This window comes from Podarcis liolepis (assembly GCF_965112155.1).
Source record: "Podarcis liolepis genome assembly, chromosome: 1".
NCBI classification, from domain to species: Eukaryota; Metazoa; Chordata; class Lepidosauria; order Squamata; family Lacertidae; genus Podarcis; species Podarcis liolepis.
Window position 1 is genome coordinate 135,456,520 of NC_139554.1, and position 26,414 is coordinate 135,482,933.

Below are 26,414 nucleotides of genomic sequence, written 5' to 3' on the forward strand. Positions count from 1 at the left end.
AGTTATGCAAATAAGGGCACCCACTAACATGCTGCAGCCCGATGCAAGGTGGGTTGCAACCAGAGAGCTACCACCCTGCCAATATATGGGGAAAGATTAAGAAATGGGTCCCCAAATGCATGTATGATTCAAAGAAGGTCTTGGGTCTTCAAAGGTTGAAGATACTTGGTTTGCACTGATTGGCAGCAGCCCTCCAAGATTTCAGGCAGGATCTCTCCCAGTCCCACCAGGAGATGCTGGGGACTGAACCTGATGCCTTCTGCATGCTAAGCAGTTGTTCTACCACTGAGCTATGGCCCTAGCACACAATATTGCTGTCCGGATAAAATGGAGAAGGTGGAGGCTGAAGTGTGTATGCTCTGTGGAGGAAAGGTGGGATAAAAGTGTAAGAAGGAATAAAGTATGTAAACTAGCCTAGAAGTGAATCAACTATAGTATATTTTTAACTTTCTCTCCGAATAATTTGTATATAAATTATAAAAGTGGTATATAAATTTTGTTAAATAAAAAAAGAGGAAATGTTCAGACTTTCAAACAGTGTGTTATGCCTGAGCCTTCATTGCTGAAACTCCCAACAGCATTTTCGTGCTCACAAACACCTGATGAAGGAACCATTGTGACATAACCCATTCAAGCAGATATAAGGGGCAACAGGCTGTCAACAGTGGCAGTAGTTGGGAGCTCCCAGCTATTAAAAAGCCACAGGAAGTCTTTTCGTACTGCCTGAGGAATTAATCCCTTATTTAACGTTCAGAATTGCTGGATCGATATAACAGGACTAGAGCTAACATTTGCTTGGATTTGGAACTGTTGATAGGGAACTGCCTGCTGTGTCCTCGGCTTTGAAGTCACCCTGGTCTTTGGGCTTCCAGCACCTTCTTCAGCATGTCCAACACATCTAAGAGGCGTATGATAATGGTGTTCTACTGGATTAGGAAGACGCCCCAGACAGAGAAGCCGTGCTCTACCACCTCGGCCAGACCTTCTGCCTCTGCACCGGCTTGCAACACTCCTCACATTTCGCCCTACTTCACGAGGAGCAAGGCACAACCCGCTCCGCTCAGGAGGTCCACCAGGCGCAAGGTGCCGCGATTGCCGAATCTCACCGACCCCAAGTTTTTAAGATCGGTCATTGGCAGCGTTGGCCGGAAGAGAGCCCGCAGGCGTGGCAAGCCAAAGAAGGCTCCAGTGGGAACAGGAAAAGTGGAAGCGGCCTACTGGAGTCGCCATTGACATACAATCTCAGCCAGAGCCAATTTTGCCAAGCAGAAAAACTCCTGGCCAGCCCCAAACAGGGCAAGGACAACGTCCACGGCCAGGCCAAGAACCAGCCAGCAGCCCATCTTGGAGGAAGGGAGATGGCCCTCCGGGGAGCGGGGCCAGGTGACAGCGGCGCCTGCGCAGTGAGGGGACAAGCGGCCTTCCCTGACGAGCTCGAGGGAGCTTACAGATAAAAACAAGCTCAAAACACAGGAAGAAAACAATTTTTAAAAGAATAAGAATTGAATATGGATAGACTTTATAGGCTGCGAACCGCCCCGAGGCCTTCAGAGGAAGAGCTGTATATAATAATTAGTAATAACTTACATAAATAATTACAATAAAAACATAACGACTCTAGCAAAAAGTATGTTCCCTGTTTTGTTTTATATTTTTATCTGCCGCCCTTTTCCTTGACAGGAACTCAAAGTCAGCGCCTCAGGGCCTCCGGGGGAAGCGGTCCGGCGGCACAAAGATTCCTCCGCCTTCCGGCCAGGCTCCCGGGGCCTCCCGACGTCACCTTCCCGCGTCGCCCAATGCGGGCGCCGGGTGCGGAGGGGCGGGGCAAGCAGGCCCCGCCCCGGAGCGGCCTTCTGTTGCTAGGGCCGCGGAGTCGGGTAGCAACGGCGAGGAGAGGCCGGAGGGCGCGCGCCCCGCGGAAGGAGCCGGCGAGCCAGCGCGGGTGGGCCGGGAGCGGCGTGCCGGGCCGGGCCGGGGCTGCGGGGGCCATGCAGGGCTCCATGGTCCGCCGCACGCAGGAGCTGCTGGGGCGCGTGATCCGGAAGCCGCCCCTCACGGAGCGCCTTCTCAGCAAGCCCCCCTTCCGATACCTGCACGACGTGATCGGGGAGGTCAGCCCGGGCTTCGAGGGGGGGGGGGCGCGGAACGGGAGGGGGGACCCGCCGAAAGGACGCGCCGCGCGGCTTGCGCTCCCCGGTTGCCAGGCAACGGGCGGGGAGGGAAGGGATGGGGCTTCCCCTCCCCCCGCGCCACCTCCAAGCGGTTTACAAAAGAGGAATTCTCGAAGGTTGACAGAGAAGAAGAATTCGCCTCGGCGGTCCTGGGCATCCCTTGCCTAGGCGAGAATGTTCTTGGCAGGGGGCGGAAAGAGCCAGCCAAGGCTGCCTCATGAGGCAGGGAGTTCCAGAGGCAGGCTCTGCCGGGCGCCTGCAGCAGGGGAGGGGTCCCAGTGGGCACGTGCCGGGTAAAGTAGCTTCGTAGGTGAACTGCTCCCAAGTCCCCCAGAAGCCCATCAGTTCACCATCCCCCAGCCACGCGCCCCCGGCCCCCATCACCCTTCCCAGTTGTAGAATTCTGCAAGGTCGCCCACTCCCTGTCTAGTTTCTGTGCAGCTGCCCCTTTTAGCAGACCACAGGTTCCAAGCCAATAAAAAGAGGCGCAGTATTATAAAACCTCAAAATTGTATAGCCTTTGATCTTTTTTTAAAAAATTAACAATCACCCGGATGAAAAGCCCTCCCATATACGCAGGCATATGAAGCCATCCTTTCAGGTGTTAGGCTTTTTAAATAAAAATAAAAATCTGATAGTAGCAGCCAGGGTTATCCCAGGTCTAGCAGGCTAGCATAGTAGGTGGAATGCTGTTCTTTTGATTTCCACATGCCACGAAAAAGCTTTACCTATGATTTTTTGTAGGTCAGCTTGCAGTTAAAGTTGCCTAGGCCACTATGGAGGGAGATAGGGGAGAGACCCTAGGGGCATTGAAGGTGGTGAAAGAATGGCACCCACCTGCTAGCCCTTCATTGCAGGTACAGTGGTACCTCGGGTTACAAACGCTTCGGGTTACAAACTCCACTAACCTGGAAGTAGTACCTTGGGTTGAGAACTTTGCCCCAGGATGGGAACGGAAATCGCGTGGCGGTGGCACGCCAACAGCGGGAGGCCCCATTAGCAAAAGTGTGCCTCAGGTTAAGAACGGTTTTGGGTTAAGAATGGACCTCCAGAACAAATTAAGTTCATAACCCAAGGTACCACTGTAGTCTTTTAACACTGAAAAAACTACCAGATTCATGGTATCATAATTTTCTCCGCAAAATAAATTAGATGTTAAATTCTTCACTTTGGCTTGTTCCCATACTGAAGATCTTCAGAAAGACATCTAAGTAGTTTTAAGCATTTACTGAAAGAGAAAGAGTCCAGTTTGCTGGTTAATTAGACTTATTTTTCTGTTGGCTTTTATATACTTTCACATTTTATTTTTATTACTGCCTGGCCTTTGTTAGTTACCAAATTCAGACTTTTCAGATTTTCTGTGTTAGATCTCCCTACCCTTGGTGGTGGTTCTCAAATAGTTTCCTAAGACTGTAAATGCTGACAACTTATTTGAGACTGTTCTATAATTCTCTATTTAGGAAGGCTTCAAAAATGGCATCTCTAGAAACACCATGCAGGTAGAAGCTGCACCTGCCCTTCGTTGCCATAGAGTCATATGACGTATCACACAGAGAATTTTGGAGCTCTTACATATTACCAGCCAACGATAACATAGCAACTGACCCATAAGAATCCCATGATCTACTGGTGGCTTCTGCCCTGACATTTGAGCAATACCTTCCTGGTCTTGTAGCATATTAAAAACTGGTTTACTCATGCTTTTGTTTTACTCATCCAATTTACTCTGTCAGTGCCTTAACTGCAAGTTGCATTTGAAATGGTAATGAAGAGAACTGTCTTCAAAACTAATTAGCACTGAAAAGTTACTCATTGTTTTGGAAGTTATCAATCATAATATTATCTGAACTGAAAATTCAAGCCCATCCAGAGACTCACAAGAATCCAAGTTCCTTTCACCTGCCCATCCCACCTGCACAGATACGTATGCATGTACTTATAATATTAGTTGCTAAAAGAATGCTTAATCTCTGTACAGATAACAGTTGTAACCGAAGAGTTGTTTTGTTATAAACTAAATGTAAGAATACCATAGAGCAGAATTTCTCCAGAGGCTGCCATGGACTGTCATGATCATCTCTACCATTATCTGTGCTCTAACAATTGTGTATGCTTTGGCACAACCCCCCACTCCTGATAGAATTCTAATATATGTGAAGTGTCATTGAAAAGTCATAAAATCTGTAAACATTAGAACCCCTATAGAAAATCAGACATCATAAATCAAACTGCCTGCCAAATCCAGAATCAAAACACATTCTTTTCTTTTATAAAGGTAATTAGATCAACTGGTTTCATGAAAGGACTGTACACAGAAGCAGAGATGAAATCTGATAATGTTAAGGTATGCAAAGCCTTTAATTGTTTCAACTTTTAAAATGAGAGTATAATACACATGCACACTAATCTGATTATATGCCAGGAAGATAACAGTTTATGCTGAAATCTGGATAATTTTATGTAACTGTGTTGCCCTACCAGGATAAAGATGCAAAAATCGGCTTCCTTCAGAAAGCAATTGATGTTGTCATCATGGTGACGGGGGAACCCTTGGCAGTGAAGCCTGCACGTATTGTTGCTGGGCATGAACCTGAAAGAACCAATGAACTACTCCAGGCAATTGCCAAATGCTGTCTTAATAAGGTAGGATCTCTACATGGAGCTTTATCCCTGGACTTAAATCTTACACAAAGTTTCCCTGCAAGCACCAGACTGAACTTGAGCTGGGGGGAAAGCGAGGTTGGGGAGTCACAAGGGAAAGGCACCTTGGGGACAGTTGCCGTGGAAAAGCGACATGCCTCTCTCACCACCACCACCACCACCAACTCAGTGCTTCCCTCTTGAAGTGCTTTCCTCCCAGTGCCCTTTGCAGTACTGTAGATACATAGCAACGAGGCATTTGTATACAAGAGTTGGCTAGTAACAGGTCTCATAACGAGTCTCCTGTTACTGAAGATCAGGCACTCATTAAGAATTCACTGTATAGTTAACTTACAGTACAATGGCATGCACTTCTACTCAAAAGGAAGTCTCTTGTGCTTAATAGGTATTGATACATTGCCTGAAACTGGTTTAAAGTGAAAATCGCGAGAGCAATTTCAGAATTTCCCATCAGGCAATCTATTGCGAATCCCTGCTTGCCCTGTTGGCAGCCAGTATTGCACACTTCAATCAGGCCTGATGCTCGCCCACTCTGTCCCTCCCTCCGCAGCCCAGCTGCCGGCCACGGTATCAGGGGCTAGCTTAGCTGGTGGGCAGGAGGCTCCCCCCCCCCCAAGTTGAGCAGTTCAATGAAGCTCTGATGCCCCTCGAGCTCGTGTGAGCCAGGGCGGTGTTGGAGCTTAGTAGGGCTGGGCAATGTAGTCTGGCTACTTCTTCCTCTAAAGTGGGGAGAAAGAAGCAGCTGAGAGACATTTAGCTGCTGATATATCACAATGTTGAAAGCCACGTATCGCCCAGCTCTAGTGCTTAATGGGGTTTACTTCCAGGTAAATGGGTGCAGGTTTAGACTCTGGTTTAAGAGCCTCTCCACTGGCAAAACTTGGAAGCTGGATGTCCACCTAACTGCACTGAATTCAGTGGAACATGCTCCTTAATAAGCATAATTAGGGTTGTTTCCCTAAAAGGAATTGTTCAAAAGTGAAAGGAATGATAACTAAGATTGTATACATATTTTTCTTTTAAGACAGAAAGAAATCAGCATTGTGTATAGGATAGAAATGACTATTGCCAAGATTATGCTCAGTTTAACAGGTTATCTCTTTGTAGCTATCCAGTGATGAAGCTGTTCAAAGAGTCCTTGCAGGGGAGAAAGCTGATATGAAAGGAGGGATATCATCTTCTAAAACCCAAAACAGAACAGAAGATCAAAGATCCCATAAAGAGGTGCTGTGAACAACTTTTGGGTTAAGGGGAGTATAAATAATTCTTGTTGCCTGAGCAACTAGAGAGAAGGCTGTGTTACAATTTAATAATTTTACATTTTATTATATAGGGAAGAGGTGACTCAGAAATAAAAGACCGAAACTCAATTCAAGACCAAAAACCCAAAGAAGAGATAAAAGAGGAAGGGAGCAGGCGAAAAGAAAGAGAAAGTGACAAACATAAGGATTATGAGAACCGGCACAAAAATATTGATAAAGACAATTTTAAAGAAGGTGAGAAACATGAAAGAGAGAGAAATAAGAATAGGTCAAGCAAACAGGGAAGAGAGTCAGAGAAAATCAGAGACAAAGAAAAAGGAGATGGGGAAGAAGAAAAAGAGGAGCACGATAAAGAAAGGGACAGAGAAAGGAAACAACATGAGGGTGGAAGAGAAAAAGACAGATTAAGAGAAAAAGACAAAGAGAGGGCCAAGGACAAGGAACATGAGAAGATCAGAGAAAGGGGAAAAGATCGAGAAAAAGATAAACGAAGGGAACGAGTGAAAGAGACGGAGCAGTCACGTGAGCAAGGAAAGGACAAGGCAGATAAAAAGGTAAACACATATATTTTTTTAAAAAAAGGCATAAAGTAGCCATTGACGAGAACTGTAATTAGCAGATCTGTTGAACAATCTTTATATGTTTTTCTTTCGGTTTTGCATATGAGACATCTGTGTGGAATAAGGCCTGCTTGTTATGAATACCTCGGGGGTAGGGTGGGTATCAAAATCCTGCACTGGGAAAAGCTAATGAATACAAATGTAACCTGGTTTGAGAGTGGCTAGTTAAACCAAAAGGCTACTGAGAAAAAAATAAGCTGTGGCTGCTTTCTCTTTGAAAACGCAAAAACTATTTATACAAGTTTGTCTGTAGCACTAATCAGAACGTGTGGCTCCCTTGTAAGACAAAGCTCAGGAAAAACATGGTTATCTTCATATTAGCAAAGCTAGAGATGGATTTTCAGAAATAAACCACAGGAAAATCTAGGGGCATGCTTCAGTTGCTGAACTGATTAAGGGAGTATTATGGTATATAGTCTGTTGGTTAATAGGGTGCCCACCCTGATTGTGGAAAAAGTGTATAAAATGTATATGAGAATAAAAGTGTATATGAGAATAGATGTGTTAAATGTGTTTGAGGAATGAAATCCGTGTTCCCAAATGCTTTTTACAATAATAGCCTAATACCTATGTCCAGTGAAGTAATGTGTGAAACAGTCCTGAACCCATCTTAGATGCTCCACCCACTTTTTCATCTGGCCCCACCCACCAGTGGCATGTAGCCCCAAAGGTTGCTCATGGGAGAATGTGACCTTCAGACTGAAAAAAGGTTCCCCACCTCTGGGCTAACAAACCATGGTGTAGCTCGCAGCAGCAGGAGGACCAAGGGAGCAGAGTAGCACACTCGGTCTCCTAAGAACCCTCATGTTCTCATTTGGCTTAGCATAATTTGCATAATTAGCATAATTAGCTCCTACTAACCATTGCAAAAGTTCAGTATAAATATTTTTCTGTAGCTTACAGGGTCAGAGGAGAATGTAACTAAAAAACCGTTGGAACGATCTGTAAAAGATAAAGCTGAGCCAGAGAAAGAAGTAAGTAATCAAGTATACACATTTTGCAAAGCAGTTCAAATGTTTCAATTCTGTACTTAGTACAAGTGAAAATCAGCTTGTGATTTCAAAATATCAAAGCCATTTAAAAACTTACTTATTTTATTAACATATTTGGTTTGACATTGCATGAACGAACCTTCTGGGTGATTTATCTGTATACAGCATTTATACCCCACTCCTCTGTCAAAAAGGCTCCCAGAGCAAACTACTGATCAGTAAAAAAAGACCATCCCTGCTCTTAGACCTGCAACTAAATGGCACAGTACCAAAGGGAGAAGAAGGGAAAAAACCAAACTCGGGCACCAGTTCTTATTTACAGAGTTCTTAGAACATTCAGCTGAGATGGGAGCTGTTCAGTGAGAGAGAGAGTGAAGAGAAACTGGTCTCTGGCCAGAGTAAACGAAGGGGTCCTGTTTGCCCTTTCCCCTCTGCCGCAGCCTGATGCAGTGGCTACTGCTGGGTGACACAGTTGATGGTTTGGCATGTGAACGAATCCAAAGGAAGATGCTTTACAGTCAGAAACCCTTGATGGGGGTGAGGTGTCCACTCAAGGGAAAAGGGAGCTTGCTTATTTAACTATTCCTATTTCTAATAGTCTTCCTGATTTTAATGATTCATGCTGTGGTCAGAGAAAAACATATTACAAAGAAATCACAACGTAACCTTTTTAGAATTGCGTTATTGGTTAAGTAAATCTGGTGCCTGTTCCATTTTTTTTTTTGTTAAATGTTAGCATTTTACTTCTGAAAAATGCTCTCAATGTTTTTTCATATTCCAAAATTGTGTGATGCATCTTCTCAAGTTTATGGGCTTCTGGGCTTGAATGAAATTTGTAGTGGAGATGAAATGTCACAAGGGATTCAGCTCCAGTTCATTGTTTGGTGCCTAGTTGAAGAGATGGGTAGGAAATGGGTTCTAGAGAAATTCCCACACTTACACTTTTACTGAGGTGACCAGAGGTAAAGACAAAAGTTTTAATAGTTACGTAAGAGAGGAAATTTCAGTGCCAAATAACAAGCGGTATCTGCCAAAACAGAACTGTTACAAATACAGATGCCTTGTGCTCCTTTCCCGCTATATCACTCCTGGGAGCTTCTCCTATTTATCTTCTTCTTCTTTAAGAAAAGTGTGTGTGTATAAATATAAAATATGCCATCTCTTTATCATCACCTCCTTCCTTACCAATAGGGAGGAGCAGCTGCTCTGGCCACAGTGTTTACACCAGTGCTCAAATTAATGGGGTTGGGGAATTTATGGAATCCACACACCCCAACCCCGCTTCCTCCCAAAAATAGTAGCAAAATGGATTGCCACAAAAGATAAAGGCACCAGGCTCCTTCAGCACTAGTGGTGAATCTTGCTTACTCTGAAAGTGTGGAAAACTTCAGTAGACTGAAAAATTGTGAGTTGTGCCTTTTTAAATTGCGTGCTTTGTATATCTTTTCAAGAGTGAAAACGCAGCAAGATTATCAAGGCAACATTCAACAAAGGGACCAAGACAACGAGCCAAACCTGTTGGTGAAGGTAGCCAAAACAAGTATTTTGTTTAATTCTTTCCTGAGAATTCCTGAATTTGTGGCACTTCATAATCTACGGTCCACGTAAGGCACAAAGGAAGCCACGGTTTCTCACTACATGAACAAGTGCTTCTCTTTTGTGTGCCAGAGGAGGCTGGAAGCTTCTGCTTTTAGTTTTTAACTAACTACAATTCTTTGTAACATGAATACAGATGTACCTTGGAAGTTGAACAGAATCTGTTCCGGAAGTCAGTTTGACTTCCAAAATGTTCAACTTCCAAGGCATGGCTTCCGATTGGCTGCAGGAAGTTCAGCTTCCAAAAGAACGTTTGAAAACTAGAACAATCACTTCCGTTTTTTTATCGTTTGGGAACCAAAACATTTGGCAACTAAGCTGTTCGAATTCCAAGGTACGACTGTAACTGTATCAGTCTGGTTTTGGAATCAAGTGTACCCTAAGAAAGCTGGAATTATAAAGTACTATAAAATAAAAAGCTATAAAAGTAAAGTACCTTTACGTTACAGAGAAGTCATTTGGGGTCAGTAGGACCCCGTGAGGTAAAGTACTTAAACATATAAGAAAGGGGTGTGAGATCTCACATATTTTAAAACACAAAACTGCATGTTGTTCAGTTAACATGTATATAACGTAATTAGAACAATTGCATAAACATAACAGTCTAATAATCACGAGGAGTTAATGATCCACAACAACAATAAGCTTCACAGAACGTGCAGCCATGGCCCACACTACTTAAGCAGCCTGCGTACAATTTCATTTTCACACCTGTATGAGTTGCATGGACAACATGAGTGCAAAGGAGATGCAAGGCCTTTCTCTTAGCCCCATCCCAGTCCTTATGCTGCTCTTGACAGCTGTTCTTGAGTTCAGCTGTAACCTCCACAGCAAGGAACTGCTACATGGGAGGCTTGCCATGTGATTTATGACCCTGGAAGATCAAGGTTCTTAATTGCAAGGGAAATCTACATGAACAGAAGGGACATGCATCACAGGGACATGTACTTTAAAGTAAGAAGTGGAAATTTGCAATCTTTTTTCTAGTATGTGAAAGAGAAGGGTAGGGGAGTAGGGAGCCGACTCATTCACATAGCAGGAAACTATGGTTTCCCCCTGTGTCTTTATCAGGTCTCTGCATATTTTAGTGTTTCTAAGGTTATAGTACGAGCTGCTGATGTTGTAGCAGGAGATATCTGTCAGTGTACAGTTTGATAGTTTGAAGAAGTAGTAGCACAGCCATTTGATAAATCGGCTAGGTAACATTGTGGTGAAGATCTTGATGAAGTGTCTGCATAACTCTGCCAAATCTAAACATGTCTAAATGATCCTAATAGCATATAGTACACATTTCTCTGTGAATTCTCTCATGTCAGGGCGAAAGGAAACTAGTAAAAGTGTATCTAGTGGTGCAATTGAAAGAGCAGCTAACATGTTAAAACAGAAAATTGAGCCAGTTATTACAGCACAAGAGCCAGGTAAGAAAAGGCAAAGCTGTCTTGCTTCGTCTTTGAGCACTAACTAGATGTCAGTTTTTTATAAGTGCTATAATTACAGCTTTTGTTTTACCACGTATCAAACCAACATACAGTGTGTTGATGAAGTGCTTTTGAATCCAAGAGAGCTGATGTACTTTAGTCACTAAGACACTGTGCTACAAATCAAAAAGTCCCTATTGCAAACCATGTGTCTATTTAGATCTCACTGGGTGAGTCTCATTCAGATTCAGTCACTTATCTTCAGTACAGGATGATAATACTGACGTGCCCTGCAATGTTGGAAAGTGCCACATGATAAGTATTATTACCAATCTTTAATGGCAAGAATTGCTAATACGTTTAGGGCAGGAGTTTGCCAACCTTGTAAGTGGCAAATCACTGGGGACTCCCCAAATGCTACTGCCTTCCGTAGCAGAGACATGATTGCTAAATGGAAAATTTGCCAGCTCCTTTCCTGAATATCCCAGTAAATTTTCTTCTCCTGCCTCTGATGAGAGGGAATTGGGAAGGGTATTCTGTCCTGAACTATCAGCCTAGAAACTGGAACTGTAGTTTTTGGGTTTCCAGAACTTTTGGCAAATATGTTTAGGAGAGTTTTTAGAGCAGTGTTTCCCAACCGGTGTTCCGCGGCACACGAGTGTGCCGTGAGACATCGGCTGGTGTGCCGCGAGATGCCTGGAGGGAGGCGGGCGAGTCGGGCGGCGAGAGGCGGGGCGGCGGCGGCGAGGAGAGGCCGCGCCTCCTGCTGCTGCCTGGCGCTCCTCCTCGCAGCCGGCAGCGCTGCCTGGGCGCCTCCGTGCGACTCTGCCTCGCTGGGTTTGGTCTCCCAGCAGAGACGGGTCACACGCGCACCTCCCTCCCTCCCTCAGCCTGCGCGGAGGGAGAGCCAGAGAGAGGCATCGCTCCTGCGCGGCGGGAGAGGGAGCAGCCGGAGCGATGCCCCAAACGAGCTGAATTCCGAGCGAGGGACTGAGGGGGGAGGGAAAAAACTTTTACTTTCGTGCGTCCCTCCCGGCGTGACGCTGCGCGCTGACGTCACGGGGCGGGGCTTTAATGGTGGTGTGCCGCGAGATTTTTTTTCAGTAGACAGGTGTGCCGCTGCCCAAAAACGTTTGGGAAACACTGTTTTAGAGGATGGAGGGTGAAAACCTGTATTGTCTCATGGCTTCCTACCACAAACTTTTATGCTAGGAATATTAATGGGAACTAATATCATTGCAGCTACACTTGCAGAGGAAAAACCGGCAACTGTTTTACATGGAAAAGCTGAGCCAGAAATTGCAGTAAAACAGAGAGGTAAGCAAAACAGTGGGCACTTTTCTGTGCTATCTTTGGAAGGTTATCTTTTCATAGCCATTGTTCCTTTGCACCGTAGAGCTTCATGTTTTGCTTTAACCTCTTTTTAAAAAATTCTCTTCCATGTCAACGCCTTCCAGGGTGTAACTTGAAGAGACTGATAGTTAAAGTATTAGCTTACCAGACATAATTATCACAATAGATTTGGAATTTTTTATTCCCCTGCCATATTTGTTGTAAAGAATAGACTCTTTTCAACATAGTTTTTTTCTCTGAAGAAGAAATAGAGACTGATAAGGTCGAAAGCAGCTATTACTAATTAATAGCTTGCTGCCTGGAGCAATTTTGCTGTTTTTTCCCCTAGGGTGAAAATATGGCATCCCAGGACAAACTGAGGGAAACATGTTGTGTTTGATGTGTGTTTGCATTTTCCTGCTCCACTCCCTGAATCGTACACCCTGACCTCACAGAATGTGAGTCTACCTTTCTAGTAGATGTACGGCAACAATCCAGTAATCAAGAAGAGTGTTTTGTGTTGCTGTCCTGCATACAAACAGTGGAGTGTCTAATCCAATTTTTAATTGTTCCTAAGCATGAGGAATAATTAGTATGTATTTATGTTGCAGGTGACTCATCCAGTGATGCAGGTAAAAATTATGCTGAATTTTAACACATAATCATTTAAAAAAAAATTTAAGAGAATTTTAACTATGGTGAAGTAGAGCTTGGAAAGAGACAGCTTTTTCATATTGGTATATGGCTATTAATCTAATGTTAATTTGTTTTTACATTGGAATACAATAAATGTCACATAAGCAGTAAAGGAGAAATAGATTGCCAATTGGCCTTTGTTTCATATGCAATACTGAATTTATCTCTGCAGCATAATAATGGCATCTGTGTGTGCTGGGAGGGGAAGTTCTGCTTATTTCAGTATTAGAAAAGAAATTATTATTATTTATTAAATTTATATATGTTACCAGCATTTGGTATTTATACAGTTTTCAAAATGACAGACTGTTTTGTTTCATAGAAGGAGATGTTTTGAACACTGCTGCCCCTGAAAAAATTGTTGTTTCTGAAAATAGTGAAATTACTAATGAGCTTCCTCCTCAAGTCACCCAAAGGTATGTCTGTATCTTCCCTTTTATTAAAGACTAAAAATTTGGGGTACAATCCAGTTTAAGTTATGCACTTAAATGCTACTTATTTCAGTTAGAAAGATTTGAACATTATTAATTCATTAATTTAAGTCAGTGGTGTGTAAACTTGCTTATTGTTTGGATTGTAACCCCATGAATTTAACCTGACAATGGCTTGATGACACATTAGATAGTAAATTGACCATAATCAGGAAATTCATCAAAGCCTATGAAATTGTAAAAGCTCTGATCAAACTGTAATACAGTGGTACCTCGGGATGCGAATGGGATCCGTTCCGGAGCCCTGTTTGCATCCCGAATGGACCGCAAGGCGCGTCTGCGCACGAGCGGGTCACATTTCGCTGCTTCCGTGCATGTGCGTGATGTCATTTTGAGCGCATGCGCGAGCAGCGAACCTCGGAAGTAACGCGCTCCGTTACTTCCGGGTTGCCATGGAGCGCAACTCGAATGCGCTGAACCCAAAGCACATTCAACTCGAGGTATGACTGTATTACTCAGTAAACTGTGATTTGCTAATTAAGAGGTAGCTAAGAGTTCCCGGCTTCCTTTCCCCCCTTCCCCCAAGAATAATTTCCCCCCTGCCCTTGTTGGCGCTAAACATGGTTTAGAATTGCAAGTGCACAAATGCTAGCCTGAGAATAATAGAACTGTAGAGTTGGAAGGGATCCCAAGAGCCCTTTAGCGTTGCTAACCTTGGTTGTTGTTAATCATAAACAACAATTTGAACCCATGGTTTGAATTCTTCCGAATTTTAGATTGTAGTTACAAGAAAACCAATTTAGGAGTAAACTGTGGTTAGTGTCATGTGTATATGTTCATAAAGTGTCAATAGGACCAATAGCACACAACAATGGAAATTTGCTCTGGAGTGGGAATGTATGTCTCCAAAACTCCTAATTTACAAACAATGGTTTTCAAGGAATCAATGTAACACCTGCACAGGACCACGATGTTGCTGAAATATGACTTACTCCTAAGTGTTGTTTTCTACTGTTTTATCTTTAAAGTTTGTGGCACTTATTCTAATATGCATTATTATGCCTGAATAGAAACAACAAAGAGTAAAATTAACTGTAATACAGTGGTGCCCCGCAAGACGAATGCCTCGCAAGACGGAAAACCCGCTAGACGAAAGGGTTTTCCGTTTTTGAGCTGCTTCGCAAAACGAATTTCCTATGGGCTTGCTTCGCAAAACGAAAATGTCTTGCGAGTTCCTGCGGGGTTTTTCCCCTCCCCCCCCCTTTTCCCCAAGCCGCTTAACAGCTGGTCCGCTAAGCCGCTTATCAGCTGGTCCGCTAAGCCGCTTATCAGCTGATCCGCTAAGCCGCTTATCAGCTGGTCCGCTAAGCCGCTTATCAGCTGGTCCGCTAAGCCGCTAATAGCGCTAAGCCGCTAATGGGCTTGCTTCGCAAGACGAAAAAACCGCAAGACGAAGAGACTCGCGGAACAGATTCTTTTCGTCTTGCGAGGCACCACTGTACATAAATTTCAGATTAGAAACATTTGAGCTCTTACCTCTTTAGATGTAATCCAATTTAAAAGGTCGTCTTCCCCAATATAGCAGTACCTTCTGGCATGGCGTCCTTTGTTGTAGTGAACAGGAGAGCCTGTGTCCAAATCAGGGCACAAGGGCAACTGTCCTTCAGAGACTTACTCTTCCTTCTCTGCATGTGGGCCTAGAACATACCCATTGGACCTTGTAGCCGTTGATTTCTCCATTGATTGCTTTATCCTCCCTAAGTCTGTTTCATTCTCTTTAGAAGCCGTCCAATTTCATGGCCATAACTACTACTTGGGGAAAATGTTGATTTGCATTATTAATATTAAGCTTATTAAATTATGCGAGTTGCATTCAGCAGGAAAAGATCGGCCTCGGGTTAATTTGTTATATCCCTTCAGTCATCTATGTACAGCATTGTACAGCCAATCAGCATTGTTCAATCAAAATGAAATATATTTCAATTCCGTTGATTTCAGTAGAAGTGAAATATGTGTTTTACTGTTTGGCATTGAAATCAGGGTACTGTTCTGTACTTTGGCTGGATTTTGGGGGGAAGGGGGGGTCTGGCTTTGAATCTCCTTGTGTTCTGATTAGAATACAATGAATTAAGAATTAAACAATTCTTTAATTGCATTGTATATTCTTTATTAATGAAGGCACGCCAGTGCTTGATAAGATTTTTGCAAATTGCTCAAAATAAGTGGTTTCACACACTAATTTGTGTTAAGAAAGGAAATGCTCGCTACCTCCCTTTACAGAAGACTTCCACGACCTAGCAGTGCAAGGCCAGCTCCGCCCCGGATAAAACGCCAAGAAAGTGCAGAGGTTTTAGCACCAGAGAGGTCAGGAAATATTTTATATTTCTGCTGAAGTATTGTTCTATAGTTTGTTTTGTTATCAAGTGTGTGTTAAACTTTCTAGGCCTTTAGAAGACTAGAAAATTGTCCTCGACACAATTTTTCCTATTGATGTGGTATATTCATAAATGCAGAAATGTGATAGTTACAGCAAATTAGACTGCAGTCCTACAGCATCCATGATGATGGCATACTCTTGAGTCTCTCCTGTTTCTGCACTAGAATGTTGAGAAACATAAGTGTTTCTAAGCTCAGAGAAGAAAACCTTTATTTTGTTTACAATACAGTGGTGCCTCGCAAGACGAAATTAATTCGTTCCGCAAGTTTCTTCTTCTTGCGAGTTTTTCGTCTTGCGATGCACGGTTTCCCATAGGAATGCATTGAAAATCAATTAATGCGTTCCTAGGGAAACAGACTTCAGACCAGGTCCGGGGACAGTCTGTCCCCCGACCTCTTCTGAAGGCTGGGGGGGGGGGGACAAGGGCTTTTCTTCCCACCCCCAGCATTTTAAAAAACCCCGGGACAGCGGAGGGCTTCTCCGCTGTCCGGGGCGATCTTAAAATGCTGGCGGGCGGCATTTTAAAATCGCCCCGGGACAGCGGAGGACTTCTCCGCTGTCCGGGGCGATTTAAAGGCCCCTGGGAAGGCAGGCAGGGGGGACAAAGACTTTTGCCCCCCGCCAGCCTTCAGAAGAGGTCCTGGACCTCTTCTGAAGGCTGGCGGGGGCGAAAGTCTTTGCTCCCCCCGCCTGCCTTCAAAAGCTGTCCGGCCAAGGCTTCGCGGACCTCTGCCGGCATGCCGAAGCCTGCGCGCGCTGACATTAGCGCGCCCAGGCTTCGCGGAGCGCTCCGCCAGCAGCGGCAGCGCTGCCGCTGCTGGCGGAGACCTGCCCACATGCAGAAGCCTGCGCGCGCTGACATTAGCGCGCCCAGGCTTCGCGGAGCGCTCCGCCAGCAGCGGCAGCGCTGCCGCTGCTGGCGGAGACTTGCCCGCATGCCGAAGCCTGCGCGCGCTGACATTAGCGCACCCAGGCTTCGCGGAGCGCTCCGCCAGCAGCGGCAGCGCTGCCGCTGCTGGCGGAGACTTGCCGGCATGCCTCTCCTGCCTTCAAAAGCCGTCCGGGATAGCGGGAAGCGCTTCCCTGCTATCGCGGACTGCTTTTAAAATGCTGGCGCTGGGGAGCAAAGCCTTTCGGCCCCGCCAGCCTTCCTGGACCTCTTCTGAAGGCGGGGGGGGGGGAAGGCTTTGCTCCCCACCGCTAGCATTTAAAAGAGGTCCCCGGAGATTTCCCTATGGGCTTTCGTCTTGCGAAGCAAGCTCATAGGGAAATTCGTTTTGCGAAGCGCCTCCAAAACGGAAAACCCTTTCGTCTAGCGGGTTTTCCGTCTTGCGAGGCGTTCGTCTTGCGGGGTACCACTGTATTGTCAATAGTTTTCATTTTCATATTTTTCCACATTTTTTGGGAAGTGGCCATACGATAATGTAGACTTTTCTCTGTGTGTCCCCCACCTTCCCCAGCTTTCTGCCCTGACTAGCATCAGATGAGCAGGGCTTTGGGTTTTGCAGTTCTTGTGCCACAGATTATTTTACAACCACACACAACTGCTCTGCTCATAAATCAGTGGAACTTTAAAAATTGTAATACTAAACTGTACAAATTTATGATCTGGTAAGTTAAAAATAATACATCTTGTGTTCTTAAAGTATGTACAGGTTGGATCCAGTTTTGAGTTACGCTTTAGTCACATTAGAATAAATGAGACTTAAGTTAAACGTTACCTACTGGTCCCATAGTTTTCAGTGTGGATCCAACTAAAAGTAAATGTTGTGTACATTTCAGTTCCACCCCTCACCCAGCTTGCCATCTTTATGGGAGTAAATAGCTTGAAAATTCCCAAAACCTTTTTATCTTTAGACACCTTTAGAATACACCTTTTTCTTTTAAAGAAAGGATTCTACAGTATTTTCTGCCTTGAATGATCACTTGTAACGCCATGCCTGAAGTATAGTCCTGATCTTCCTTTCTTTTAGAAATGGCAGTGCCAAAATAGTGACAAATGTCATTATAGACAAAGAGGAGGAAGAAGATGACGATCAGTTCGTTGTGGAGTCAGCACTGCATCTGCCTGAAATGGCAGAAATGGCAACGGTCGGTTAATACATTTTCTCATACAGATGTGAACCAAGCATTAACTTTGTGTTGTCTGCTGCTTCCTTTTGTCTCTTTCTGAATAGAGTTCCAGTGGTATGCTTTATGCTTGATATTGAAGCACGATGAATGGAAGTGAGTCTAAGCTGGAAGCACCCTCCAGCCCCATTAGGAAGTTTGTGTTGTCATAGTGTATGATTAAGGAGAGGAACAGTGAATTAACAGTTACAGGCAGCCTAGAAGCCTAAAGCCCTTGCTTCCATTTCATAATTTTGCCAGAGTATGAGGTGCTCCTGATTACCTTAGAATGGCTGCTGTGGCACAAATCCCATTGATAGTCAAACCACATGTCATCTTGATTGGTCCATGCTCTAAATTGTACAATTGAGCTCCCTTTTTATTTTACAGGGACGGATGATAGAATTGTAAAATACAGTTCTCAAGTTGGCAGATCAGTGGGTGTTTTTGGTGGTAAGGTGGCGGGGAGGCAGTCGCTATTCTTAGAACAGAGAGAAAATGAACGGTCAGCTCTCAAGTATTATTGTCTCCTTACTTGTCTAGTTTTGATTTATTAACTTCCCTTTGATTTCTATTGTTCAGGAGGCAACAGTAGAGTTGGAAGAAGATGAGAAGCATGGCAAGTCTTTTTATTTTCTTAAGGTTTTTCTTTACTTGCTTGTTTGTGATTAAGTCCCTCATAATTTGTCACTTCCAATATCCTTGGTCTTCCTTTCAAGATTCAATACGTATGCAGTCCAATTCATGCTTTCTTGTCAACTGTTTGCTTTGACTTGAGATAACTTCAAAATCCCTTTCCATCCTTTTTGTTCCTTGTTCTTAATGAAACTTGGCACAAGTACAATGATTTTGACACTTGTCAGGTCTTTGATAGATCCAATGTTTGTAATCCAATTAAAAATATGATGCCTTCTCTTGCTGACTTTTATTATACCTTAGTGGCTGTAAGTACATTATAGGAGTTTCAGAAAGAATGTTTCATTTCAATGTTCTATACAGAAGAAACTAGTTGGGTGTATGAACCAAAACTGAGCCACTATAAGCACTTTTTTTGCCTTTTTAGAGAGGTCTTTTGCAGTTAAGAACTATAATTTTTTATCTTCAACAGGTGGGCTTGTTAAAAGAATATTGGAAACAAAGAAAGATTATGAATTGTCCCAGTTGCCAAAATCTGCTGAGAAGGTAATCATGCAATGAACCTCAAAGAATTGAGTGTTCTTAGATGCTTATTCTTCAGTGTTTTCATTCCAACCTCTTTTTCAACGTTGCATTGCTCTGTATCCTACAAAGTTAAACTAATGTTTCCAAAGAAGGAACATTTTTAGTAACCTCTTATAAAATAAAAACACCTAGCACACACCGTCACGCTTTATGAAGCACGTATGTTAAAGGCTGTCTGGTTCAATAAAACCAGGAGCACTTTACTTCCCTCATCACTCCAGCAAACCTCTAGCACAAGTCATGTGTGCATCTGCTATGCTCTTGGAAGAATCTGCCCATTATCCTGTGCTTCCTAACAACAGACTTGTTGATCCTGCGATAAGAAGATCATAAGAAACCCCATCAGCGGTGTTGGGTTAATGGCAGTGTGGGCTAGGCTGCACTGCTGATCTCTTTTCCCAGCATCGCATGTTGCTGCTGTGTTGCAGAGAAGGGGAGAGACGAGGCCGCAGAGAGCTCGGCACAGCAGCAGGGGTGTCAGATTGGCTCTGTTGCTGTGCCACTGCTAAGCTCCCTACTGCCTTGTCCCTCCCTCCCGGTAACTGGCAGCAGTGTACAGTGTTGAGAAGCCTGATCAGCAGCTCCTGTTGGTTGCTACTGTTTGATAGCCAAACAACCATTGCTGTCATCAGGTGACAAAGTGACTTCAATATTCTTGGTTGAGTTTTGGTTATTCGTAACTCTGCTGCTGAACATGCTGTGGCCTCAAGTTACAAACCTTCATATTGACCCAAATGAATCCATCCTAACCCACAAGGCAGGTCCCAAACACAGCAAGTCATACTGGGAGAGAACCAATCATGGTTCTTTTGGACACAATCCTTTCCTCAGGCAGGTCCAAGAGAACTAGCCTCAAAAGCACAGCTCCATCTTCACTCCATACGCAGACATATACCTTCTGTTGCAGGCTGCATCGTACTTATGGCCCACAATCTGTTACTTTTTACCCACATTCATTATATCTTTATTATTTGTTGAAATGTGTACATAAGCACAGTCGTACCTTGGATCCCAAACGCCTTGCGACTTGAACGTTTTGGCTCCCGAATGCCGCACACCCGGAAGTGAGTGTTCTGGTTTGCTAACGTTCTTTGGAAGCCGAAGGTCCGACGCAGCTTCTGCGGCTTCCGATTGCGTGCAAGGAGCTCCTGCAGCCAATCAGAAGCCGTGCCTTGGTTGTCAAACGTTTTTGGAAGTTGAACAGACTTCCGGAACGGATTCCATTCGACAACCAAGGTACGACTGTACATCATTGTTGCATCACTGAATCTCCTTGTGTGCTGGTGTGGATAGATTTTGGATAGATTTTCCCCAGGATTTTGACCTGGATGGATGGATGGATGAGAGGAGTAGTTTATGCCGTCCTTAACTCCTTGAAGAAAGAATGGCATAAGAATCTATTATTATTATTATTATTATTATTATTATTATTATTATTATTATTATATGTATATGCCATCCATCTGACTGGGTTGCCACAGCCACTGTGTAGCTTCCAACAAAATATTCAAACACAAAAAACCTCAATCCTTAAAAGCTTCCCTGTACAGGGCTGCCTTCAGATATCTTCTAAAAGTCAGATAGATTTTAATTTTCTTAACAGCTGATGGGAGGGCATTTCACAGGACGGGCACCACTGCTGAGAAGGCCCTCTACCTGTTTCCCTGTAGCTTCGCTTCTCACAGTGGGGGAACCGCCAGAAGGCCCTCGGAGCTGGACCTCAGTGTCTGGGCTGAATGATGGGAGTGGAGACGCTCCTTCAGGTATACTGGGCTGAGGCCGTTTAGGGCTTGAAAGGTCAGCACCAACACTTTTAATTGCACTCAGAAACTTACTGGGAGCCAGTGTAGATCCTTTGAGACCGGTGTTAATATGGTCCTGGCAGATCATAATGATTTCCTGTAATGGTAGTAGTAGCTAGTGCTACTGAGGAAAAACCTGTTGCACCCCTCTTACAGCTTTGTCATGTCCAGAGCAGGAAGTTCTCTGCTTGGAGAACTTAGTTGGTGGAGATCGCATGTAAGGTGTTTAGTCATATAGTAAGAGAGGCAGTGAACATTACATCCTAAGCCAAACAAGTCAAAAGCAGGATCTTAAATCGGCCTTGAATGTTAATGGGCATACAGTAATGCAAATAATGTAGTTTTGGCTGTGTGTCCTTTTGCATCTCTCTGCTTTAACAGAAAGTGTGCTATCTTTGAGATCATTCTTGACCATTGCACTATTTTCCAATGGCAGAATTGGGCTAAGGTGAGTGATCTTTAATTATTAATTAGTATTGGTTTCATTGATGTGCCTCAGAACACACCTATTTTCTATTTTTATGTTTTGGTTTTCAAATCTATCCCATATATTTAATTCACCCCTTAAACAACAATCCCGTTCCTTCACTATTTGTCTATTTGTGTGTGTGTGTGTTTTTAACAATTAGGAAAAACCACTTTTGTCAGAAGCAGCAAGGAGAAAAGAGAAAGATCTAGTAGCAAAGGAAATAGAGAAGTTCCGTGGATCCATTCAGGCCCTTTGTCGGAGCGCTCTCCCCCTTGGGAAAATCATGGACTATATTCAGGAAGATGTGGATGCCATGAAGAATGAACTCCAGATGTGGCAGAATGAAAATAAACAACTTGAAGAGGCCCTACAGAAAGAACAAAGGTGAGACTATTTGAGAAATTGCACGGTTGCTGCGCAATTGGTTAATCCAAAACATAGAGTTTTGTGATGCTAATCAGGTCTGGGAGGGCCAAGCTGAGGGAGAAGGTGGGGCAAGAAAGGTGTATCCCAGCAGTGAAGGCTTCTACTGCAGTAAAATATAATGGGCGGAGTTAGAAGAATCCCACAAACTTAAACGGTGTGAGCTAAGTCTATTGTCATGGTAGTAGAAGCAAATGCACAGGTGCTGTTGCCTCTGGGGTCATGTCACCGTATTAAGCGAAAGGCAAGTGGGCAACTCAGCAGCCTAACACAAGGCTTCCCACCACTTACGTGTTGACTGGCACCCAGCTGACCAGTCAGCCAAGCTCTAGCTCCAAGGAGGTTGGGCAGGGAGGTTTAAGGAGTACAGCAGCACTGCCTGCCCTCTGCTCAAACCAACCTCCCCTGAAAGTTGTGAGCCAAGGAGCTTCCTAGCTGCTGCCTCCACTGGGAATTGTGAGGAAGGTCCTTCCACCTGTCCTGTGCACGAAGAGGACGTTTGTTTGATTATATATATTTGCCAAGTCATCTCACGCAGTGATCCTCTAAGTAACATACAATATAAACATTGGAACATACAAAATGCAAACAATTCAGAATTGGGTGATTGCACTCAATCAACAATAAAGGACAAGTTATCTGCTCTGGCACAATCATATAAAAATGAAAACCCCTAAAACTTATTTCCAGCAGATTAGAAACTAAAATTGGAGATGCTGAAATAACATTAAATTGTTAACAGGCCTGGGAGCATAAGAAGGCCACTGCCTGGTGCTGAAAAGACATTAAAACAGGTGTTAGGCACATCTCTTTAAGGAGAGGTTTCCAAATACAGGGAAGGGGCCACCACGAAGAAGGCCCTCTCTTTGCCACCTTCCCTGCTTTAGTATGAGATGACATTCATAGGAGAGCCTCTATAGATCCTATGAGAAAAGGTCTTCCATTAGATGCTGGGGGCCCAAGTGGTGTGGAGGTTTAGAAGGTAAAGCCAGCACTTTGAATTGGTCATGGAAATAAATTGGAAGTCACTGGAAGAAGGAAAGGATGTAATATACTCAAAACACTTGTCCCAGTTAGCAATCTTATCACCATATTCTCCACTAGCTAGAGTTTCTAAGCTGTTGTTGTTGGCAACCCTGTGAACAGTACATTGCAGTTGTCCAAATGGAACGTTACTGCTGAAAGATGGACTGGAAACTTTATATATAAATAAATTCCAGTAGGTGGGCCATAAAGCAGTCAGCGAGCTAGCCCTAGGCATAGGTGGGTGAGCAGAAACCTGTCAGGATTTGGGGGGCTAAGACTGAAAATGCTTACCAATCTTCCTAATCTAGCATTTGTAGCTAGAGAACTACCCAAATAGAACAGAGGAAAGGTAGCTATGTCAGTCACCAAACTATACTTCTCTTTCTCTGCCTCCCGCCTCCTCTCTGCCTAGCACGTTCCCTTTATTGCATTCTTAACAAAACTCTGACCAACAAACTTTGGAAGCCCTCCTGAGGCTGCAAAACAGTTCCAAAGCCTCAGAGACAGTTATCACCTTGGACTGTTTGATATCTAAAGCAGTCTTAGATTCTGAGGTGATCTGAATATCTCCAAGATGGGGGTCCTTGACTCCGCATTCCATGGGAATACCCAGCCCCCTTCAAAGGAATTCAGGGTGTTAGCATATGTGGATGATCTTGTTTTATCTGCAGGACAGTCCTTTAATTAGAGATTGTGACTTAACTAAATGCTATTCATAGCAAGAGTATTAAAGCCCCCAGTACTACTCCCCCCACCCTTTTCGCAATGCAACACTGACTCTTCCCACTGGTATTAATGACAGTGGGTAGTACAAAGAAAGTTATGCGGCTGTTTCTCACCCCTGCTAAGTTATATAAAAACACTGTCTTTATGATTAGTATCTGCCTATGATGAGGTGTAAGATAAGGCTTAAGATAGCTATCATTCCTACTCATATCAACTTTGTCAGGCAGATCCCAACTGTTCTTGTTTTCCCGAATAGTAAACAGAGTAAGATGCTTGCCTAAAAGCAATTGAGGGTTTCCCCCCTTTGAACTGGGATTTGAGTGTAGAACTCTCAGAGCTCATTCCAACCTCCTGCTTGACTTCCTCTTCCCCTACCCACTACAGTGGTACCTCGGGTTAAGTACTTAATTCGTTCCAGAGGTCCGTTCTTAACCTGAAACAGTTCTTAACCTGAAGCACCACTTTAGCTAATGGGGCCTCCTGTTGCCACCGCGCCGCCGGAGCACAATTTCTGTTCTCATCCTGAAGCAAAGTTCTTAACCTGAAGCACTATTTCTGGGTTAGTCTGTAACCTGAAGTGTATGTAACCCGAGGTACCACTGTACAGTGGTGCCCCGCAAGTTGAATGCCTCGCAAGACGGAAAACTCGCTAGACGAAAGAGTTTTCCGTTTTGGAGGTGCTTCGCAAAACGAATCTCCTATGGGCTTGCTTCGCAAGACGACAATGTCTTGCGAGTTCCTGCTGGTTCCCCCCCCTTTTTCTAAGCCGCTAAGCCGCTTATCAGCTGATCCGATCAGCAGATAAGCCGCTAAAGCCGCTAATAGCGCTAAGCCGCTTATCAGCTGATCCGATCAGCAGATAAGCCGCTAAAAGCCTCTAAAAGCCGCTAATAGCGCTAATCCGCTAATCCTTCAATGGGCTTGCTTCGCAAGACGAAAAAAACCGCTAGACGAAGAGAATCACAGAACGGATTCTTTTCGTCTTGCGAGGCACCACTGTATAGGCAAACATTAGAGTGTTTGTTTGTTTGTTTGTTTGTAGTATGTACTTTTAGTTTCTCCCCTTACATTTGCTCTCTTTGCTTCAGATGTGTTTGTCTAACCGTAATGGATTTCACAAGAATTTTTGTGTAAGTTCCGTGTTTTGTCTCAACAGTATTACAGACAGTGTTGTGGAACCATTGAAAGTAGAACTTGCGGAGCTGGATCAGTTGATCAAAGACGAACAAGATAAGATTTGTGCTAAAATGGCCAATGTTTTAAAGAATGATGAAAAAATTCAGAAGATGGTTCATAACATCAACTCAAGGAGGTGAACAATGGAACACGCGAGCTGGAATGGATTTTCTTCTAAATAGAAGAAATAAATCTTTGTGTTGAAAGAAATCTGTTGCATACAGCAGCAAATACAGTTTCAAATAAACTTATTCACGTGATGGTATATGGCCTCGGGAGATTTATATTGTGTAGGTGAAATTTGCCATTTATTCAATGTTTGTAAAAAGCTTTAAAAAACAGTCAATGCAAAACATTCGCTATATTTAACCTATATTGTGATAGGTTTTCTATTGTCAGCAGAGCTCACTTTCCTGGATTATTTAATAACAATATACTCTGATCAGGTTTTGTACCCTTCATGTCTGGTATATGTGTGGCATTTTGAGCAATATATAAATATATTGTATGAAATTTTGGGTGTAGCTTGAATTTACTGTTGGAGTAGCTTGAAATATGACCTTTTGTTGGCAAACCCTTTAAGAAGAATTATTTAAAAATTCATGCAGATCAAGAAGCAAAATTGGGTTTATCTGTCTTTCCTTAAGTCATACAAATAAGAAAGATAACAAAATAAGTTTATCTGAACATGTTAATTATACTTGCCTTTATGTAGTTACGTACCTTTCCTCCAACTAAATGGCCAGTCATGTATGTTTTTACTTTAAATCATTCAGAGAGAATTTGAGCAGGGGGTGTATGCATTTTTGCATGGAGGGGTTTTTTTTGGGGGGGGGTTCCAATTTTTTTTTTGAAGAGTACCTGCAATACTTGCACTTGGAGACCCCATAAATCTTGGATGGTCTTGGTAATCAGCCATATTTGTGGCTTCTCGCCTTGCCTAACGGAGTACTGCCTGATGTCATACTGAGTTGTGGAGATGTTCTTAAGTGCCTCTCATTGCAAAGTCAAAAAGAATGCAGCTCTGGAATAGGCCTGAAACTTAACTATTGCATTGCATTTCCAGGGTGCTAGGAACTCCTTCAAGGCATATTGAAGCAACAAATCCCAGCTCTTCTCCCAACACTTGGGACAAAAGAATCCCTGCTGCTGTGCTCTGCTTCTGGGGGTGTCCCAAGCACCTTGGAAGCAAGCACAATACATAGAAGCCTATCCCTCCTCCTGATTTCTTAGTTCAGGAAAGGGATAGTGTGTTTGTGCAGATCTTCTGGAGCATTTGAGTCTTTCTGAAGTGTAGCCCAGCTCCTTCATGGTAATGATTTCCCAGCTTCAAGGGTTGGGACTTGTTCACGTTGCATTGCACTTGCAGAGTGCTTAGAGTGCCTTAGAAACAGCACAACTGCATGAATTTCCCATCCCACTTTACTAGAAGGACACCTGAGACTTGTCATGCTTGGCAAAAGCGGGTAAGGACACACCATGCTGTGTGCGTTTGTGGTCTTGCTTATTGATGTCCCTGTGTCATATAAACACAGACTACATATAATATGAATCTCTTGAAGCTACACCATTATTTAAGTGAATGTGATTCAAGTTTCCATTCCCCACCCCCTCCACCCCCGGTGGATTGGATTTGAGAAATCTCATGGTCTCTTCGTTTGCATATCTACCATCTCTCCATTTTCTCATAAAATTATATTTCTTATGGGTTAAGTATGGCTTACTGGATGTTGCACAGGAGAAACGTAATGTGGGATATGGTTTGAAACCTTGTGCTTATTGACTGAGAAGTCTCAGAAATGTTTAAGGCTTGGAGAAAAATGCCGTGTTGCAATAGTTTAGCAAG

At 43.7% G+C, this 26,414-nt stretch overlaps 1 protein-coding gene across 3 annotated transcripts; it reads left to right on the forward strand.

The window, feature by feature from the left end:
- The first annotated feature begins 1,781 nt into the window (after positions 1-1,781).
- On the forward strand, positions 1,782-24,828 carry TRAF3IP1 (TRAF3 interacting protein 1). Of its 3 annotated transcripts, XM_083473056.1 has the most exons (17): positions 1,782-2,111; positions 4,447-4,515; positions 4,653-4,814; positions 5,940-6,056; positions 6,166-6,648; positions 7,611-7,688; positions 9,158-9,233; positions 10,619-10,720; positions 11,963-12,037; positions 12,664-12,684; positions 13,071-13,164; positions 15,460-15,543; positions 17,590-17,707; positions 18,308-18,344; positions 18,834-18,907; positions 21,378-21,601; positions 24,549-24,828. In XM_083473056.1, exons 1-17 carry the CDS (start codon positions 1,797-1,799, stop codon positions 24,706-24,708), a joined length of 2,289 nt encoding a protein of 762 aa, XP_083329182.1. In that variant the 5' UTR covers positions 1,782-1,796; the 3' UTR covers positions 24,709-24,828. The 3 variants fall into 3 exon arrangements, with proteins under 3 accessions (XP_083329182.1, XP_083329183.1, XP_083329184.1); XM_083473057.1 differs by lacking the exon at positions 10,619-10,720; XM_083473058.1 differs by lacking the exons at positions 10,619-10,720; positions 12,664-12,684.
- Positions 24,829-26,414: the final 1,586 nt, after the last annotated feature.

Excerpts from the sequence above, each read along its gene's own strand:
- TRAF3IP1 (XM_083473056.1), top strand. The coding sequence starts at position 1,797 with ATGCGGGCGCCGGGTGCGGAGGGGCGGGGCAAGCAGGCCCCGCCCCGG. Across the intron at positions 4,815-5,939 it reads CCAAATGCTGTCTTAATAAG|CTATCCAGTGATGAAGCTGT; the intron begins GTAGGATCTCTA and ends ATCTCTTTGTAG. Across the intron at positions 12,038-12,663 it reads AATTGCAGTAAAACAGAGAG|GTGACTCATCCAGTGATGCA; the intron begins GTAAGCAAAACA and ends TTTATGTTGCAG.